General features: G+C 39.0%; 1 protein-coding gene across 3 annotated transcripts; it reads left to right on the forward strand.

The window, feature by feature from the left end:
- The first annotated feature begins 1275 nt into the window (after positions 1 to 1275).
- DCUN1D1 (defective in cullin neddylation 1 domain containing 1) lies at positions 1276 to 19585 on the forward strand. Of its 3 annotated transcripts, none has more exons than XM_057400418.1 (8): positions 1276 to 1440; positions 10446 to 10509; positions 10634 to 10850; positions 12157 to 12325; positions 12902 to 13032; positions 17388 to 17470; positions 17715 to 17811; positions 19262 to 19585. In XM_057400418.1, exons 3-8 carry the CDS (start codon positions 10676 to 10678, stop codon positions 19339 to 19341), a joined length of 735 nt encoding a protein of 244 aa, XP_057256401.1. In that variant the 5' UTR covers positions 1276 to 1440; positions 10446 to 10509; positions 10634 to 10675; the 3' UTR covers positions 19342 to 19585. The 3 variants fall into 3 exon arrangements, with proteins under 3 accessions (XP_057256401.1, XP_057256399.1, XP_057256400.1); XM_057400416.1 differs by having other exon boundaries at positions 10446 to 10504; XM_057400417.1 differs by lacking the exon at positions 10446 to 10509 and having other exon boundaries at positions 1279 to 1440.
- The last annotated feature ends 1355 nt before the right edge of the window (positions 19586 to 20940 follow it).

Here is a 20940-nt window from a genome sequence, read left to right on the forward strand (position 1 = left end):
CAGGTCAGGCCTCATTCTCCTCTCCAAATAGTGCTTTAACTCCTCACACTCCCATCTAAGCTTAGCTCTGCTTTTCAGTGAAATAAGTGAGGAACAATTGAGGCCCTTTTCTTTAAAAAACATAAACCCTGGACCTCAATCATGGAGAATGGTTTTCTAAAGTCTTAATTTCTTTCGTGTGTGTCCCATCATATCAGTCATGTAATACAAATACAGCAGCTTATTTTAATAGGTCCCAGCTCAGCAGGAAATGAGAGAACAAGAATGAGATTTCAAACCTGTCCTTCGCAATTAGCAGTCTGCCACCACTGAGAGTTTTATCAGCAAATACTCTGCTTCCCCAAACCTCCTCAGCTGCCAGAAATCTGTAGTAGGTAAAGTAAGCTTTCTTGGGAAAAATCAACTGTCTCGGATATTGGTACGATCTGTGATTTAATGCTTGCAACCTCTTTTATTAGCATGTCTACGCTACTGCAGAAAAAGCTACATCTGTCAACAGCCCCCTGGAAGCAATAGCTGCCCAAAGGGGATTACTACCTCCAGCAGGAGGATCTTACAAGTACGAAGATGGTCCCGTAGGAAAATGCCTCTAAAGCTGCTAGCCTGTGACTTCACCTTCCCCAAGTCTCCGTGGCTGCTCAGCAAACGCCTTCTGCATCCTTTCCGAATCCATCCTGAAAACCCCACGGGCTTTTTCCATCCTACGTCTTTTGAAGTTCATGCGCTGGGGCTGTGCCCTCGACAGAAACCGCGGAACACCCCTGCGAGCGCGGCGCCCTTGTTAACCACGAGCGTGCACACCTCGCGAAACGTTTTGGTTTCAGGTATCTGAGAAAATAAGGTATTTCCCCGACAGAAAAGGGACGCGGGGTGGCCGCGGCTCCCGGGGGTCGGAGGCGGCAGAGGGGGTGAGAGACCCGGGCGGCCCGCGCCCCTAAAGCGGCGGCACCCCGCCGCGCCTGGCTGAGGCCACAGCTGCCTGCTCCTGCTCCGCGGCCTCTCCTCGACCAAGCCCACCGCGGGAGGGGAGTCCGCCCCGCTCCCAACCCCGAGGACACCGGAGGTGGGCTCGTCTCCCTTCCCTTCCTCGAGCCAAGGACCTCCTGTTCTCCCCCAGCGCGGCACTCCCCACCTCAGCTGCCACAAATGCCGCGCTGCTAGCGGCAGCCGCTCCCGCAGGCAACCCGGACGGCACCAGGAGCGGGCCAGGACTGGCCGCGCCGAGCCTCCCCGCCGTGCGGGCTCCCTCCCTTTGCGCCGCGGCCGCGCAGCGTCGGCTCCCGGCGCGGGGAATGCGCCGCACTGCGCATGATCGGGAGGCGGCGGAAGGGCCCGTGAGGAGCCGGGAGCTGCCGCCGCCGCCGGAGGAAGCCGTTGCTGCCGCCGCCCTCAGTCTCCGCCTGAGCCGTGAGGGAAGAGGCCTGCACAGCTCTCAACATGGTGCGTGTCCTCCCGGGTTACCCCTCGGTTCTGTCCGGCCCCGTGCCTCGGAGTTGGCCAGCCGTGGCGGCGCCGCAGGGGCATCTGGGCCTAGTCGTGGCGGGCTGGGGTGTCCGGGAGCGGCTCGACGGGAGCGGCGAAAGGGCCGGTCCCGAGGACTCTGCAGAAGGGGCATGGTGTTTTTGAGTTCGTAGGCTCCTCGGTCCTCCTACCAGGCAGGACGGGGAGAGCGTGTGCGGTCTGGGAGGGGCTGCGCAGCTGGTCGCGGCCGCTGGCCGTGGGGGCCGGCGGGCAGGAGGTAGCCCCTGGGCAGGGGCCTAGAGTGGGGGGCGCCGGGATCCTCCGAAGGCCTTCGGCGGGCGGGGGTTTGTCAGGCCTCCTCACGGCGACGAGGTACTTGCTTGCACCTTGTATGAGCGTCCAGGCGCCTTTGCACAGGACAGGGGCAGTAGAGGTGTTCTGTGGGCAGCTTGTCTGTGTCCTGTGTGGGATGGTGAACAGCATCCCACTGGATAGAGTACAGGAGGCTGCCAGAAACCAGGGCTACTTGGATTTTTTTTCTCAGGATTTTAAGAAGGTCAGGGCCCATTAAGTGCTGTCAGTTCACTGGGGAACTTGGGCATGTTGGTGCTTCTTGAACTGGGATTATGCTGGAGAATTTCTGGATAATTGTTTTGAGATTTTGGTAAGGCTCCTGTTCATATAAATGCTGTAAAGGAAGAGTTATCTTGTATTTTCTCCATAGTATTTTTTTTTTCCTTTTAACTGAGGATTTGCTATGGATCCTCGAGTCGGCAGACATTCTCCCTTTTCTCTTACAGAGGGAAACCGCAGTGGTTGGAACAAAATATGATGTTTTTGTTTGCCTAAACAAAGAAAAAGACATTCCTTAGCTTTAAATAAGGGGACTCCTTATTGGTCACTTGCACAGTGTCTTATGCACCCGAGGGAGTGTATTTATAGTCATACTTCTAGGCCTTCTCTGTATACAAGAGTTGTGCAGCTTCAGCTATACCTGTGCAGTTAAAAGTTGTACTTTCTGTGGCAGCTGTATTGTCTTAGGATGGGTGTAGGAGGGAATTTTAAGATCTACTGGTGCATACTTAGTGGTATAAAGATATCTTATACCTGCAGTTAATATTATTCTGGCCAGCAGTGTTAAAAGAGTATTAAAAAAAAAAAGTCACCTTTAACTGGTGGAGTTATAATTGAGTTATGTTGGCATAAAAATTCGGTTACGCAGAATTTTAATTAGTGGTGCCGTACTAGATGGTGCCTCTATAATAAACTTGTCGCTATGTTACTAGTATAATTTTTAATTAAGTAGTTTGATATAGATCTTCACTTGATTTTTTCCTTTTTTTTTTTTTAATGGGAGCTTGAAACTAAAGTCTGGATGAAGTTCAGACCGTAGTGGTGTCTTACTGTAACCCTGTAGTTCTGGGACTGTCTCAAATTGCACTTATGCATCCATGTTACACAACTTTTTATGAAGACTTTTTTCCATAAAAATCACCTAGCACTGTCTCGCAATATATTAAGTGTAGGTATGCAGAATAAGTACACTGTTGGTGTTTTGTACAGACAGATATTATTGCCTGGCTATGTGATTAGAAATGTAAATTGTACAGTACTCGAGCAAGTGGCAGGATAACAGAAATAGTGACGCATGCTATCCTCAGAATAGCTTTTTGTGAGAAACAGCAGAATGCTATCAGCTTAAGTCTTCTTGGAAATACTTCACTGAAAAACTAGCAGATAAATTCTGTGGAACAATACTATACTGATAGATTGGTATTTATCAGATTGGAGGAAGTATCTGAATACTCTAGTCATGGCCCTGGGCATCGTTCTTAGCTCCTATGCAAACAACTATGTTCCAGGTTGTTCATTGACTCCAACACCCAGGTGAAAGGATGACATAGACACTGAAGTGGGATGAAATGACAGCCTGCAGCTGAAGCAGTAGTAAATGCAGGTATGAATTATTTCTAGTGGCCAGGCATAGGATTTTGTACCTATACTTGTGGTATGTCAAAATTCTCTATTTAATTAGGGGAAAGAGTAGGGAGACTTCTTCAGAGATTTGAAGATGTCCATCCAGATACTTAAGATTCAACATCCCATTTTTCTGACCATATGTACTACTGCCCTGGCTAGTCCTTCCAGTGGCTGTGGCATGTTCCTGGGGCTAAATTGCTTGTCTGGCATAGTAAATGCTATGGAAGAGGCTTCTGCAGCTGAGGCCTGGCTCTTACTTGCCATGTAGCACTGCCAGTTAGAGCAGTTCTGGCTCTGACTTAGTCTCGCCAGTGTTTGTATGTCCAGTGGTTTTCAGGACACAGGTTTCCTGGTTTTGAACTGTCTTTGTCCAATATGTGGGAGGGACACCATTACAGCAGCCTGTTAGGTTCACTCTGGCCATTTGTGAAACTTGGAAAGTGTTTTCTGTCCAGTGCTCAGGTACACCACCCTGGCAGTATTCCTTGGGTTGCTGATAGCAATCTGCCTCTTACCCACATTCTCATTTGAGCTGAGCAGCATCTGTAGAAGTGCTCTCCTTCACCTTACCTTTTAGTATGTTATTGCTTTATCTCACCACAAGGATAAGTAATGTGCCTGCGAATCAAGACAGAGCAGCAAGCTGGTCCATTGTACTCTCTGAGAAGAGCCACTACCTGTAGTATTTTGAATAATTTAATGAATTTGGAACTATGTGTGATAGTCAAGGCAAGTGTGTGAGTATCCTTTTATTTATCCAGAGCCAAATGTTAACCTTATCTCTGTTTGCATTACCTATTACATCGTACAATATAGTCTCTGAAGAGTATTTCTATGCTGATAAATACATAATTTCCTACTGCAAACCTGAGGTGACAGGAAATTGTAAAAATTTAGTATTACAAGAATTTCATGTCTGACGCTGTGTCCTGTAATGGTATTGTAGCTCATGACATTGTTATGCAGTGTTTCACTCAACAAGCTGTTCTGTAAGGCTGTTTTTGTGGTGAATATTGATGTCTATAGCAGTTTGTTGGTATTACATGTTTTAGTTTTGGTTATCCTGTAGTAAAACTTTAAGATCCTTGGCATTACGCTTAGGATGGAGTAGTCAGAGTGCTAGGCAAGATGGTGCATGATCTTGTTTCCTCTTCTAGCTTACCAGAGAATCCTTTGAACTTATACTGTAAAATTGCTTTTAACTAGAGCCATGAAAAAAATTATTCAGGAATATGAACTACTTTGAGAACAAGGTGTGAAAAGTATTATGTAGCTCTTGATATTTTACTTACGTTTTATGGTGCCAATGCAAATATAAGCTATGAATGCAGCTTCTGACCTGGACCAGAGTTAAGAATGCTAAACAACTGACAGCTTTATTTTTTACTTTTTTAATAGAATAAGGCCAGATTTTTGGTGTTTTTTTTCACCTCTTGGGCTAATATGAATGACCTAAAAAGACTGTTGCAACTACTGCATTCTTCTAGGTAGCTTTATATTGATGTTCTAAGAAAGACTTTCTGCTCATACGCAAGTACTAAAATTGTTTCGTCCACTAAAAAGAACATTAGAGGGCATAAAAAGCAACTTTGATTTTATTTTTTTCCTTAGATTTTATACATCAGCAGACCTTGTAAATCTTTGTTTTGCTCCGTTCCACTGCAGGCAAATGGATTTCACATAACTTTGAAACAGAAGCTTAAAAATTACGTATCTTACTTTGTGTGCCCTCTTTTCAAGAAGCTGCTGTAGAAAATATAAAGTAGTTGAGTGACATGTTTGGTTACATTATACAGAAACTGTGGCTATTTACTTGAATTGTTTTTGTCTTTACCTTGGATTTTATGACGGTTTTGGTAGTATACATGTATGCCATCACAGATAATGGATTCATATGTAATTCAGTGTATTCATGACTTCTGTTGTGAATTTTTGTTTTCTTAGTAAACTAATAAAAACACTCATGATTTTGCCATTTAAGCTTAGCTATGTATTTATTGAATACAAGCAGGGAACCACATTATTTGCCAGGTGCCTTCTATGTTCCTTTCATGGTTACAGCCCAACATGGAATGATTCAGACACTGTAAAGGAACAATATCCTCTTGACCATTAGTGTCATATAAAGATGCGACAAAACTATCAGTCATGATTTGTGAGGTTATTATTACATGCACAAGCCCGTTCTGCGTGCGAGATGAAGTTATTCTGGGTTTGAACTGACGTCACTGGGGTCCTTAAAAAGTGCAAGCATGCTTCCCGCAGCCAGATATCTTGCTGGAGTATAAATGCAGTTAGAATAAAAGCCTAGAGTTTGTGGAGGTTGATACTATTTTGGAATAGGCTTTTACCTGTCACATGCATGAGAACTTAACAGGCTTTCTTTGACTCCAGAAACAAAAGCACAGGTATCATCACATCATTCAAATTCCTGTAGTTAGCAGTGAAACTAGCAGGAATCAGATCATCTCTAAGCAGTGGCTGAGGAGTAACTGTGTGAATGTCTTCTCTGGGGGCCATAAGGAGTTTTGAGCAGTGATACTTCAAACTGATTATGCACCGTTTGTCTAGCTGATGGCTGCATATAACCTTTGAGCAAAGGCCATGAATGGGATTTTGGTGGGAATCTTCAGCTTTAGAGTCCAGGCAGTGTGAGATGAAGGTTGTTACTGTTGGTTCCCATGGATGTTATCCAGGACAGTGGAGCCCTCATACAGCTATTAGCTATCCAGAAAATGTTGATGACCATTGTGCAGAGCTGTTCATAGAATCATAGAATGGTTAGGGCTGGAAAGGACCTTAAGATCATCGAGTTCCATTCCATCGCCATGGGCAGGAGTGCCTCACCCTAGACCATGTTGCCCAAGGCTCTGTCCAGCCTGGCCTTGAACATTGCCAGGGATGGAGCATTTACCACTTCTTTGGGCAACCTGTTCCAGTGCCTCACCACCCTAACAGTAAAGAACTTCTTCCTTGTATCTAATCTGAAAGTCCCCTGTAGAAGTTTAAACCCATTGCCCCTTGTCCTGTCACTGCAGTTGCTGATGAAGAGTCCTTCTCTGGCATCCTTGTAGCTTCCTTTCAGATACTGGAAGGCTGCTTTGAGGTCTCCACACAGCCTTCTCTTCTCCAGGCTGAACAGCCCCAACTTTCTCAGCCTGCCTTCATATGGCTCCAGCTCCCTGATCATCCTTGTGGCCCTCTTCTGGACTTGATCCAACAGCTCCATGTCCTTCATATGTTGAGGACACCAGAACTGTGCGCAGTACTCCAAATGGGGTCTCACTTGGTGAATCTGAGGTAACTAAAAATTGAATGTAGAAGGTAAGGAAAAACAACCATGTAGTCTGAGTTGGCAGATCAGTTGCACCATTTTTTTTTCCTTACACTGGGAAAGCTTCCTCCCCTAGATGAAGGGACTTTCAGTCAGGCCAGAAATAAAACCTCACTGACAACTTGGGGTGGGGGATGCGCAAGTACTTTTTTTAATTTTCATTATTAATCTTTTACTGAATTATCTGATCAAGGATAGGTTATTCAACTAGAATTGTCAAATTTGGTACTTCGTTGGGAAGAGGCAAATTTTCATTTAAAAATCAGTGTTACAGCATCAGACATTCATTAGAATGATACAATTATTGTTGTTTTAGGAATACATAATGTAGCTGTTCATTTGGAGAAGTTATTCTGTGTTTTACAAGTAAGTTAACCTTCTGTCTCCTGTGACATCCTCATTATGAGAGGTAGCTTGGCTATCACACAGACTTGATCAAAGGCTTGCAGATCTGAGTTTTTCCTTTTCCCCTTACCCCAAGGGATAAGACTTACTAGAAAATTTGTTGCATTTGTTTTCCATTGGGTTTCACTTGTATATTTTAGCAAGGTAGATACCTGTCAAAATTCTGTCTTCCTTACTAGTGTTAAAATTGAGGCAGTTTAAATGGATTGCATTGCAATACAGCAAGTACAAGTGCAGTGTACGATATTTGTTGCCTGATGACTACAGGATTAAAGGTTATAGGGTGCTCTGGCTTCTGTATTGCACACTTAAAACAATAATAGACTGTTAGAGGTTGGCTTCTAGAAATAGCCCTTAAAAATGCAGAGGGCTTGGAACCTGTTCCTGCTTGAAGTGTGGGTTTTTAATGTGATGAAAGAAGAGCTGTAATAGCATAATAAAAACTCAGCAGTATTTTCTTCTCTTGTTGTTCTGTAGTAGGCCTTCAAATAGTTGTCTAGTCACTTGGGATGTGGAGTCTCATCTACATTGGCAAGCTTCTGCGGAAACATTCATCAAATATAAAGAAAGGGCTTTGGCACTTCTTCACTAAAAATAAACTTGTATTTGACCAGTAAAAATATAGTTATTTCAGAGAAAGATTATGGCTGAGCTGTGTGATTTATTGCATCTTCATGTATTAGTGAATGCTGTACTGATTAGTGTCATTAACTGCTTGACTCCTGGCAAGTTCAATGTTCTTTTTAAAAAGGTTTTACATTGTGAGAATCACTTGGGGAGTCCTAAGCACAGGAAGATCTCTTGTGCATAATAGGATTTAAATTTTATCATAAAAATGATTTACACTGCAATTTTTTTATCTAATAAATTGTATTCTCCTTTTAAGTGACAGTACTCAAAACATACTACCTTTTGTGGTCTTGAGCATCCGCTGTGAAGCCATTTTAAACTTGTTCCTTGACTTTTTGTTGTATGTCATTGACTTTCTGTTGTATGTCATTGCTTTCAGAGTTTACCCTTGCAGAAGTAGGGCAGAACAAAGCCTCTTGAGGTTCTACAGAATACTTATTATTAAAAGGGCTGTGTATACTTATGTGTATGTGTTAAAAAAAAAACAACACCCCAAAACCCAAACAAAGCTTACCAATCAGAAAATCAACCAAAAGAAAGAAAAAAACTACCCCAAAACCTAAACAAAAACCTAATGATTAAAGGCACCAGCTTTGTAAAGTATAGCTGAGTCTGTCTTTAGTGATGTGGCAGTCCAGTTGTGTGGAACTGATTTGAGGAAGCTGGTAATTGGCACAGAAGATTAGCCTTGGGATTGTTTCATCTTCATATGGAATTTCATTCAATGGTTTGTTTTAATATACCAGAGTTTACAATATGTTTTTGAAAACTGCAGCTAAAAATCCATTAGTCATTACTGGAAGTCGTTCCACATGGCTTTGTGAGTGTAAGTGATTTTTGTGGAAGCTTGAGCTCAGTATTGTAAGGTGCTGAATGTCGGCTGGGAAATAGTCATAATAGCAGAAGTAGTCAGCAGTGGGTCTTTTCAGGACCTGCTCGGATGGTTTTACCTTTACATGGAACCATTTCTGAAAAATCTGAGTTTCAGAAACGTATTTGTAGCAAAAGGTCCAATGTGAGAAATTTATTCAAGAGACTGAAATAGTGCAGCAACACTTCATAGCTTGAGTAGTATAGCCTAACCTAATGTCACTGTTTGTCTGGAGTGTGTGCTGAAATTTTGGCTTTAGCTTAGTATTGTAGCTACAGGGTCGTTTTGGTTTGGGGAGTTTATTTTTAATATATTTTTTTTTTTTTTATTTAAGGGATCATAAAGGGTTTTGGTCTCCTTAGTACACTGTGGAGGTGTCAGTTTAAGCCAGATGTGATTCTCTAGCATTCACATTCACTGTCATCAAGCAGCAGAAAACTGATTTTGACTTTTAGAACAGATGAATTTGTGTTCTGAAGTGTTAGTTCTTTTTTTCTAATGGAAAACTAATGATCCTTTGGAATGAGGAGCTTGAGCTTATACTACTCCTAAGCCATTTGTTCTTTAGCTGAGGATAATTTATCACGTCCAGAGATTTTTTTCGCTTTTTCCCCATAGTCCCTGAGAAGGAGCCATGCAGTTGGAAATTACACTAATGAAAATATACAAGTTTTGGTTAGAATGCAAGGTAAACTGCAAATGAAATATTTGTGCCATGTAAGAAATGTAATTCCAAGTTAAAAGTCAGAACTTTTATTTACCAAGTTGTAACATTAGGAGTCTTTTTGCTTTATCAAGTATACTTTAGAACTGAATTTGGATTCAGTGCTGCATGATGGCTTTCTCCTGATCAGCAGTTGGTTTTGTGTAACTAATACCCCTGAAACAGTGAGTGTGCTTCTCATAAAAGAAAATACCCTTGGGAATCCTTCTATGCTGATAAATGACTGGCAGCAAGTTCTCCATTCAGTTCTGCACTAGAGCAGAGAGGGATGTGTCTTGGTCTGGGCTGGAGGCCGGAAATTCCAGAGCTCTCACCTTGGCTACTCACTCCCCCGCCTGCCTCTGGCAAAATTACTTACCCTCTTTTTAAATTTTTTTTATCTTCAGTTGTTGCACCTGTGAGTTGAAACAATGCCTCCTCACAGGAGTGTTGTGCAAATCATGTAGGTGGAGTTGAGCACCTTCAAAGTGAAAAATCTCTAAAACACCCTCAAAACATATCTATTCTCTTAGAATCATAGAACAGTTAGGGTTGGAAAGGACCTTAAGGTCATCTAGTTCCAACCCCCCTGCCGTGGGCAGGGACACCTCACACTAAACCATGCCACTCAAGGCTTCATCTAACCTGGCCTTGAACACTGCCAAGGATGGAGCATTCACAACCTCCCTGGGCAACCTATTCCAGTGCCTCACCACCCTAACAGGAAAGAATTTCTTCCTTATATCCAATCTAAACTTCCTCTGTTTAAGTTTTAACTCGTTACCCCTTGTCTTGTCACTACAGTCCCTAATGAAGAGTCCATCCCCAGCATCCCTGTAGGCCCCCTTCAGATACTGGAAGGCTGCTATGAGGTCTCCACGCAGCCTTCTCTTCTCCAGGCTGAACAGCCCCAACTTTCTCAGCCTACCTTCATACAGGAGGTGCTCCAGTCCCCTGATCATGCTCGTGGCCCTCCTGTCAAATAGTTTGATAGCCATGGGTTCTATTTAGGCATCTCCTTTATTGATAGTATAGCATTCTTCTATTAAGAATCATGCCAGCATGATTTTTGTGATGATTTAACTCAGTTTGGATATAATGTAAAGTACCTAGAATGAAGGTAAGGTGAGTTTGTTTGTTTTAATTTAAAATTGTTTGGTTTTGTTTGGGTTTTGGGGTTTAGGTATTGGTTTTTTTTTTGTGTGTCCAGTAAAACATTTCTAGTTACAGTGTTGTCTGTTTTTACTAGAACAAGTTGAAATCATCACAGAAGGATAAAGTGCGTCAGTTCATGGTCTTCACACAATCTAGTGAAAAGACAGCGGTGAGTTGTCTGTCTCAAAATGACTGGAAGTTAGATGTTGCAACAGATAACTTTTTCCAAAATCCTGAACTTTATATACGAGAGAGTGTTAAAGGATCATTGGACAGAAAGAAGCTAGAACAGCTATATAATAGATACAAAGGTGAGTACCCTGAATTTTAAGGTTTATTTCATAGCTGTATGTATATATTCTTAATTACAATGTATCATTGCAGCTGTGCTCTTGTGCTTGAAATCTTGACTCTTTCAGCTTTGGTTATCCTATTACTAATGTAGGTTTGAAGGGGAAAATATGTAGGCTTCTGCTTCACAAGGATTATGTGTGATTGGTTTACGTGCTTAAAACACACACATTTATAAAGGATAGGGCCTTGGAACTGGAATTGTGTGTACAGTGAGTAATGGTTAATGTAGATTTTAGGTGATTGTTCTGGGGGAAGCACATCACTCGGGACTGGATCCTGACAAAGTGATAGGTTGCATTCCAAAGATGGATTCTGCCTTGATTTTTATTCACCTTGTGCTTATTATCAAATAGTTACAAACAGAGAGGAAAAGAAAACAAAGTTATTTAGTCAGTGCTGAACTGATGATAATCCTACCACAAATAGTAAAGGGGACTCAGTACAGTAGAACAAATTCTGTGGTTTAGCAATTAAAAAAAAAATTAAAAATGAGTGCTATGTTTTCTGTCATTTTTCATATGTGCGTGTAATCCAAATACCATTTTCCTGAAGTCTTTGTTGGCTTAAGTTAGTAGATCTTTGTTAGTGCACTTGAAATGTGAGCATCTCACTTCCAGACCAGATGTTGATTCATTTGTGGAAAAAGGATTGTGCCTGGCTGACTTGGAATCAGTGATAGGGCAACGTAACTTTCCTCTTGTCCTCTTGGATTGGACTTTCCTCTTGGATTGGTCCAATCTCATGCATGCTGGCGTTGCCATAAAATGCATAAAACTAAGATTAACTTAGTTTATGGTCAGATTTGATTATTCTGACCATAATCAGTATCAGTACAGCTTACAAATGGACACTGCAGAATTGTTTGTAATGGTACGCAGATCAGCAGTCTTACCAAATATGCCAATAATTAAGTGTGCTGGTGGGAAAGGACAACTGTTCTCTGTATGGAGTGAGTTGCAGTATCATGCATATTATTAGGCAGAAAACAAATGTTTGTGATGCTTTTGTCTCTCAATGAAAATAACATAAGCTTTATTGTATGGGAGGCTTTATTGTAGTAACTGCTTCAATTCTTAAAGCTTAACCATTGAAAATACTAATTTAATTTTGCTTTTATAATACTCATTTATGAGGCCTGATCCCCAAAATATTGTCATGAAAATGTTTGAAATATATTGTCATGAAAATCTTAAATGCAGTTATATAATAAATTAGCTTTTTCAAAAATCTGTTTTTCTTGATACTTACTTTTATATCCCAAAGATCCTCAAGATGAAAATAAAATTGGTATAGATGGTATACAGCAGTTTTGTGATGATCTAGCTCTTGACCCAGCCAGCATTACTGTACTCATCATTGCATGGAAATTCCGAGCTGCAACACAGTGTGAATTTTCAAAGGTGGAATTCATGGATGGGATGACTGAGCTAGGGTAAGTATGCAGCAAGTATTAGACATGGATAGTGTAACCCAGTGTCAGAAACTGGAATATACAGTGACACAGCAGCCCTGTTTTTGGGAATTCGCAATCACATTGTCCTTTCAGACTTCAGAGACTTTTTGGAGTCTAGCATCACTTATCTGCCTCTGTAAAAATGCATCTGCTGTCTTTGTCCTAGATGCTTAGTGACCAAAAAAGGGGAGGCAGCTTTGAGTGCTACTTGCCTTGGTTGTGTATTTCAGTTATTTGCCATAGAGCTACTCAGGTGGGTAAGGCAAGGATGTCGGTCTGCAGTCTAGAACATCTGGGTTTTCTTTGCCTTATGAAAATGTAATAGTCTTTATCACATTTTCCTAAAATCAGTTGTATTATGGAATTTGGTGTATGAGCTAGAATATGCAAATGGGAGTGTAATAAAGAAATGAAATAGTTGTATAGGTGCAGACTAATTAATGGCTTCCTGATTTTTTAAATAATTATATGGTATCCCACAATTATTTAAGTTATAACTTGTACTTTATAGAAAAATGAATTAATACACCAATAAACATGCTTTTTAAAATGCAGATGTGACAGCATAGAAAAACTGAAGGCCCAAATTCCTAAAATGGAACAAGAATTAAAAGAGCCAGGAAGATTTAAGGATTTTTATCAGTTTACTTTCAACTTTGCAAAGAATCCGGGCCAGAAAGGTTTAGGTATGTATTCTTAATTGTAAATATTTGTTCATAAATATGGGAAATGACTGATTAAAGCAGTAAGTGAAAGTATTACTGTGATCCAGTGAGTCCGAAAGATTACCACCTTTGGGATAAAATACACCTGTCTTTTGTGAAGGATGTCAATTTGAGGTGTTAAAATTGATAGAAATATCTTCATCATTACTATATTCTACAAAATTTTATGAGAGAAGGTTTATTCTTTCACAGAGAGTATGTGCATCTCTCAGTAAGCACAGTGGATTATGGCCTTACACTAAAGGCATAATTATACTACTTAGAATTTGCAGCACTGAACAGATTAATTGAATGTTCACTTTTAAGACAAGTTTAAGCTGTAAAAGTGATTTCCATGTAAATGCACTTGTACAGGCTCTTGTATCACCAAAAAATGCTTTCAGATGTCTTGGCAAAATAGAAGTGGAATAGTACAAAATAAATTTCTGTATCTTGGTCTTGATGCCTGTTGTTGTGCCATTGGTGATAGGTGCCTCCCTACAGCCTTACAGCCTTTTTCCTTTTTTTTTTTTTTCCTCCTCAGCTCACTGGTTATTATTATTTTTTCCCATTATTTTATGGTTCTTCTGGTGATTTTGCTTTTGATTTGTGTAACAGGTGAAGTGAAAGAATCACTTATTAAAAATAATGGCACAACACAGTTCTGATGGAACTGAATGAGCAATCTGTAGAGCTGTCTATTCAAAAGAGCAAAAATGAGGGAACAAAAATTTCTTTGAAGCAGTAATGTTAACCAACCAGAATGCATATTAATTTATGTAGAGAGTAGTTCAGATATTACTTACAAGTAGCAGTATGTCATGACTCTAAATGCTAACTTAACTGTTCTACTTTTGACCAGAAATAAAATACTGAAAGGCTACTAGGTTCTTACTTGGCAGCTTGTGATTTTTTTCAGTAATGAAAAAGCCTTAAACCGACAGCTACTGACCAGTTTTGCATTCATGTGCTGTGAAAAAATAAGCCTTCTGTTTTCATTTTGTTGTCTTCTTTCTATATGTAGACCAACTTCTGGCTTAAAATAAATATTGAAAAATAAGTAAATAAGCAAAATCTCCATGTCTTAGTTTTGACTCTCTGTCATTTTTAACATCTTTCTGTATTCTGGTTTTTGTTTTCAATTGAATTGTGAGTTTCTTTGTCTTCGAAGAAGCTAAAAGAGCACTGCTAAACTGTTTGAAAATTCTTGTGTGTGCATGTAGTCAGATCAGAATCCTGCAAATAAATAAAAGGGCTGATTCTCATTTCTTGTAAAAGGTGTATTAATTCGTTTTGGCTGCTAGAACAAGGAAAATATGGACAGTAACTGAATTGTGAGAAGACAGAAGTTAGTTTTTGGAGAGTGTCAGTGTAGAATCAATTCTGCAATATGAATGGTTGCAGGGTTTTGTTTTGTTTTTTATGGGTACCATTTTTATGTTGGTTTTAATTTTTAAACACCTTTACACCACAAGGAGTATTTTTCAAAACCCTTGTAAGGTGGTAAAAGTGAAATAAGAAATTACAATGATATAATTAAATGGTCATTTTTAATATTCTCAAAGTTTCAGAATACCAGAACCATTTGATGTTGTACTTAACCTCTTTATTTTCTTCTTCACATTTCTGAGGTATAAGATTTGTATTCTTTCTCTGAATTATTTCCCCCTAATCCTATATAGAAATGATTGAGTATCCCAGATGGAACAGACTGGTAAAAATTATTTACCAGGAAAACTAAGTCCTTTGCTTTATTTCTCATTCATATGAAAGCTTTATGCAATTTAAGCTCTAACAGTGACAAAGACAAGCACAGTTTTCTCAGATCCATATACCATATTCATAGTACAAGGTGGTTTTTTTTTGGTTGCGTGGCTTTTTTTTGTTTTGGTTTTGTTTTGTTTTGTTTTTTTTTTCAATCCGGGTTTGGAAGTGATGTAGAACTGTGCTTAAAATCTGGATGCTTACCGGCCCTTTTGGAGCCAGTAAATACACAGTTTCAGGCATGAATTTAACAATATGGCAGAATAATTCTGGAAACCCTGAAGCAAAAAAATACTGGGACAAATACAGTGCTGAAAAGTGCATGCTTCTTGTTAGGCAATTAATTTTGGAGTGTCTAAATAACAGCTTGTAGGAACTTGCAAATTGATTTTAATGTATATTGGTCTCTAATCTTCCAAACATTGTGTAGTAGTTCAGGCATAGTTCTGGAAATGCATTTCCTCTGCATAATTGCTTACTACCCTGTCAGTACTGGGGTTGTTTTAAAAGTTCTTGTGATATTTGCGTATCAGTTGAGAATACCTTTTAGCTGATATTCTTCTCAAACATTGTTTGCATCTCTTTGGATAAAACTCAAAATGGAGCATATATCTTGAGACTTTCATATTCGATTTATGAGGACTTTCCTGAGTAGTCATTCACATGTGAAAATGTAAAATTTTATCTTTCCAATTTTGTTATTTCATAAAATTTCTTTCAAAACCTGTAGTTTGTCCTAAGGCATTATGTCTTTGTGCTTTACGTATATTTCATGGATTCACAATAATGAGTTTGAGGTTGCAGCATCCTGAGATTTGTTTTTTAAAGGCCTTTGCTTAGCCGGAAGAATAATCTCAAAATTGTATAAGCCTGTCAAAATGCACAGTTTGTTTATAGTGTTTGTTTATAAACCACTGTAAATATGCAGGGATTTTGCATGTTTTCGTATGCCTGCTATTAGTGCATCACAATTAAGTAAAACTTAGTTTTATAATTGTTTCCTTGAGAAATTGATCAGCGTAATCTGAAGTTTGTATCTCATTTTAGAAAGACAGTCATTTCAGTTGAAAGCTGAATTGCATATTTTTGTATCTGAATCTTCTGTTAAAAAGGGATACCTAGTTTTTACATTTTCACATACAGCTCATTTCCTGGGGAGTAGCGACTTCTGTTTAATTTGTTTCTGCTCTTGAAACTTACATTTTTTTAGTGTACGTTGCTTACACTTTTGTCTGAAATCACACCCCTTTTTAGCTGCTGGAAAATCAGTCAGTAATTACATTCTTTATTTTGGCCAGGAAGCATTATAATGCGAATATTTTGTTTGAGAAGAACTTTTAATATCAGAAATGGTAGAGAGTTCTGGAACTCCCCCCATCACCATCTCTTTTCCCTCCAGCAACATAGAGTTCATGCTTTGTTTTGTTTGCTGTTGATTTCATCTCTGAGATCCACCTCGCTGTTTTTTGAACTAGTTCCAGCATCTTGGGTTGTCAGGTTTTTTAAGTTTTCTTTTTTTTTTCTGAGGTGCAGTTGATCATGTGCTTCTCTCTGCTCTCACGAGAGGATTGCTTATGGAAGATTACAAAATAGATAAGAGCTTTTGTTAAAAACCTAGTCACTTGACTAGGTAGCCTTTTGGAGTTACTGTATGTACTTGGTGATGGGTACTGAATTCAGTAAGATCACAGCAGCATTTTGTTACACAGTCAGAGGTCCTTGTTAATGCCTGGTAATGGAGATCATACTAGGTAAAGATTTAGAACTCAGATATGTAAGTTTCTTTTATCAGCTAACAAGCTGCTGTATGCCACTAATAAACGGTAAATGCATGTCAGTTTAGCCTTTGGCAAGTACCAGGGAGGTGAGGGTTTTTTTCCTTACATGCTAGACTAACCAGTGTCTTTTTCTAACTGCTACAATATAACAGCACCCACTGCTGACAACAGCATGCAGTTGCCTGGCCAGAAGCAGGTTGTTCTTGTTCCTGAGCTGTGTCGGTTCCAAAAACCCCAACCCAACTAAAAAAAAGACCAACAACAAACCAGCCATCTGTTTGTACAGTACTTACTTCTTCCAAAAGGAAACCTGAATAAACACTTGACAGAAGTCATGTTAGAAAACCAGCAGCTGTAACAAGGTTGCTCTAAGAATGAAATAATAAAAAACCTATTTTATGTAAATTTATATATCAGAAAAAGGTTAAAGATCTTGCTATAGAACACTACAAATTTTCAAGTCACCAGCATTTCTACAACATAGTATTTCACTGAATTTTAACTAAAGTATCATTAGATATCAAAAGGCATATGACATTCTTGCATGTTTTGGATATGTTAGATATTAACGTAGGCAATTTTCAGTTCTTCTGTATTCAAGTGATAGTATCAAAATCTAGAAGATATTTGTATAATGCTTTATTTATGGTTGCCTTTTTGAAAAGGGTCCATGAGTATATGTGCATGATGAATCTTTTGACCTTTGTGAATATATGGTTCATCTTAGTGTTTGATACCTGTGGAGTTTATATATTTGAAATGTATATCTCTAAAAGTAATATTTTAATATTACAGATTTAGAAATGGCCATTGCCTACTGGAATCTAGTACTTAATGGAAGATTTAAATTTCTAGACTTGTGGAACAAATTTTTGTTGGTAAGTTTAAATCTTTACATAATACTGCCGTATTTTCAAAACTTGGAAGATACGTTTAAATGACTGAGTAGATGAAATAGACTATTTTGACCCACATCCCAGATGCTGCACTTTACATAGTGTATACAAACAAAATATGTTCTGGGAATATGAATGTGTCCAAGATAGTAAGAACAAGTGTGTATAAGGGGTTTTAATTTATTTGTTTATTTTTTAAATATTAATTTCCCCCTCCTCCAAACAGGAACATCATAAAAGATCAATTCCTAAGGATACCTGGAACCTTCTTCTAGACTTTAGTACAATGATAGCAGATGATATGTCTAACTATGATGAGGAAGGTAAACATTTCCATTTTCTTTCATTAACTTCTGTGTTTTATACTACATTTATTACTGTGTATCTGCTTTGGCACACCTGTCTAATAGCAGCATAATTAAAGTATCACTGGTAATGTAATGTCTGGATAGAGCTACTTTAATGCATGTTATTATCATCTGTTTGTTACTGCAGGTTTAAAAAATAAATGCTGAAACTTTCTTAAATCCATTTTCTTTTTTTCTTCTGTCTGACCTCAGGCTCTAATTCTTTCTTATTGAGGCAAACCTTGCTATTTTTTATTTAGAAAAATGCAGATTTTCTGTCAGCACAGTTCTTGGCATCTTCAACTAAGTAACTGATTCATGGCCTGTATGCTTTCTCGTAGGGTCTTCTGGCTATTGCATTTCTCAGCTGAGGATATTTTTTAAGTTTGATTGCTTCAGTTTATGTGAAGACACATAATAACGTAGAAGCTAAGGTGGCAGCATACAGGGATTGCTAAAGCTGTTATTTCCTACCATATGTGTTTCTTGTAAATTTTTGTATTGATCTTTCCTCTTCCAGTCAATCTGTAGCCAAGACCAGCTAATTACCTTCAGTCATTGGTGGCAGATCAGTTCAGTGAGTGGAAGAAGCTATAAACTTCTGACACTTCCAGAGCAGAGGGAGCAAGCTTCTGGAACTTTATTTCATAAATACAGGCTGTTCTCATTCCCTTATCATTGGGCAAATGGGCTCCTGTCCATAATAAATGAATAGCTGAGAAAGTGTAAACCAACCCACAATTTTTAACCTTCACATGACACTCATGCACATGGCTGGGGACATCTTTGGCTGCCTGTAATATGTAAAATATTGATGGGCATTTTAATTGCCTCTTGATAAGAAATACGAAAGAGTATATAGTGTAACACCAGCCTTCTAGGGCGTTATACTCGCTTGGTGCCTGTCGGAGAGCATTTTACTGTTCTCAGGTATGCCTAAGTATGCCGATTCAAACAGATAAGCATTGCATTCATGCAGCATCATATTGTGCTGCAGGAAATGCATGTTATGATGTGCTGCTGCTTACAACATAGACTGACTGCTTCATCCAGTGTTCAGTATTTTTTTTCAAGCATCTGCTGCCATCCTGGAGGTCAAGTTTGAGTTCTAGTGCTAAACCCAGGACAGTTTTAAGCTACAATTTTTGTCAGTTTTTTTTTCAGAAAGATAAAGGAATTTTGACCATCGAAAGGGATGTATATTAACTGGGTCCAGAGGAAGTAGGGGTCTTTAACCAGCTCTCAAGTTTTTTTTTTAAGCAAGAAAAACAAACTACAGTGTTAATTGTTGTTGGGTTTGTTTTTTTTTTTCCTGAAAACTGTGCTTAGTTAAGACTGGGAAGTAAATAGCTTGTTTAGATCTGAAGCTTTAAAAATATTGCCTTGTTGAACCTAGTTCTTATGGTGTGGTGTTTTTTTCTTTTAGGGGCATGGCCAGTGCTTATTGATGACTTTGTGGAATTTGCACGCCCTCAAATTGCTGGGACAAAAAGTACGACAGTGTAGCACTAAAGGACCCTTCTAGAGTGTACATAGTCTGTACAAATACCTGAAATGGAAAATTGCACAGTCAATTTCTGCTGGCTGGACTGAACTGAAGATCAATCCTCACAGTATGGTTGAGGGTTGAGAGAAACCTTTAAGGATACATCTTGGACCATATCATATTTCATTCTTCTACCGGTGGTTTGGGCTTTTCTTCTAGTCTGGACCGCGCTTGCCCATTGAAATTCCAACATTGTGGATTTCATCATGGATTTTATTTTTTTTTTTTTTGGTGGGTTTTGGTTTTGTGGGCTTTTGTTTTTTTGGTGGACCACCCTGGTTTCATCTCCCATAAATCCTAGAAGCTTTATAATTATTTTGAGGTTTCTGGTTTCACATAAAGCACAATGCTGGTCATCATCAGGCAACTGTTGTATGGCATCTGAATTATACAGACCAACATCAAAACAATTTCTAAAAGCATCCTTAAATATACACTTGGGGCTAGTTGCAAAGACTTATTGATAGCACTTCCTGTAAGAGTGATATATTTAAGCGTACTGGGTCCGATAACTTTTTTTTCTGTTCTGGAAAAGTACAGGTATTGTCTAAGTGAGTCTGAGTATCTGATAAAAGAATTACAGAAATAACCAAGAAAACCCAAGGTTGTTGATACTGGGGTATCTAGGTGCCTATTTGAATGGTTTGATTGTACATCAGCTGACTGTGAGAACAGTTGAAGTACGACTCAACTACTGTGCACTTAAAGCACCCGTGTGTAATGTTATAGTCAGCCTTCAGTGAGTGTCATTGAGATAAACTGTGTGCGTCCTGATAGAATCTAATATTCTCTAGGTTATTATCTAAGAAATCAGATTTCATTACAGTTTTGAAATGCTTATCTGTCTGTCAAAGGAAGGTTTTTCATTTCTGTGGAAATCTTAAAACTTGAATATACTGAATTTGTGTCTTAAATGTTTGCTACACAATACAGTATTTTAAATTGAGACATGTAATTTTTATGGTTGAGATATGATGAAACAAATGGCCCTATTGTTACAAGAAGCTGGCGAGTTTGATGTGAATCTAGTTTTCAAATCCATTATCCTGAAAAGTAAGTTAACTCTTTATAACATAGAGGTACTGCCATTATGGATGACATCCTTTTTCTTTTTTTTTATTTTTTTATTTTGTTGAGTTTTCCTTAAATTGACTTATCACTATGGTTGCCAAATATAGAAACTGAGAGTCAAACTTTCCCAAACAAGCACAGATCAGATAGATATAAAATACTATACCGGCTTTGTCTGCTTAAATTATTTTGCTGATCATCCTACTTCTTATTTTCTTATCACATTAGCTAAATCAAGTTCATTTTTTTCAAAACAAGTTTTATCAGCTGCCATTCTTTATTTTTAATATTACAAGAACTTGAGATCTCCTTTTGTGCTAAACATTGTCTTTTACGCCTCAGTTACTTATGAAGATACTTGAGAAATACTGGTATGTAAAACAAGCTGGAAAAGAACAGGCGCCAGGAGAGGATAGGCTATCATTAGTAAGGATAGGTAAGTTTAAGTCCATGCTCTAAACAGTCCCATGATAAGGCCAGAATTATAT

This window comes from Pezoporus wallicus, unplaced genomic scaffold, assembly GCF_028554395.1.
Source record: "Pezoporus wallicus isolate ANWC-B61680 ecotype Strahan unplaced genomic scaffold, APGP_CSIRO_Pwel_v1 contig_6897, whole genome shotgun sequence".
Classification (NCBI taxonomy): Eukaryota; Metazoa; Chordata; class Aves; order Psittaciformes; family Psittacidae; genus Pezoporus; species Pezoporus wallicus.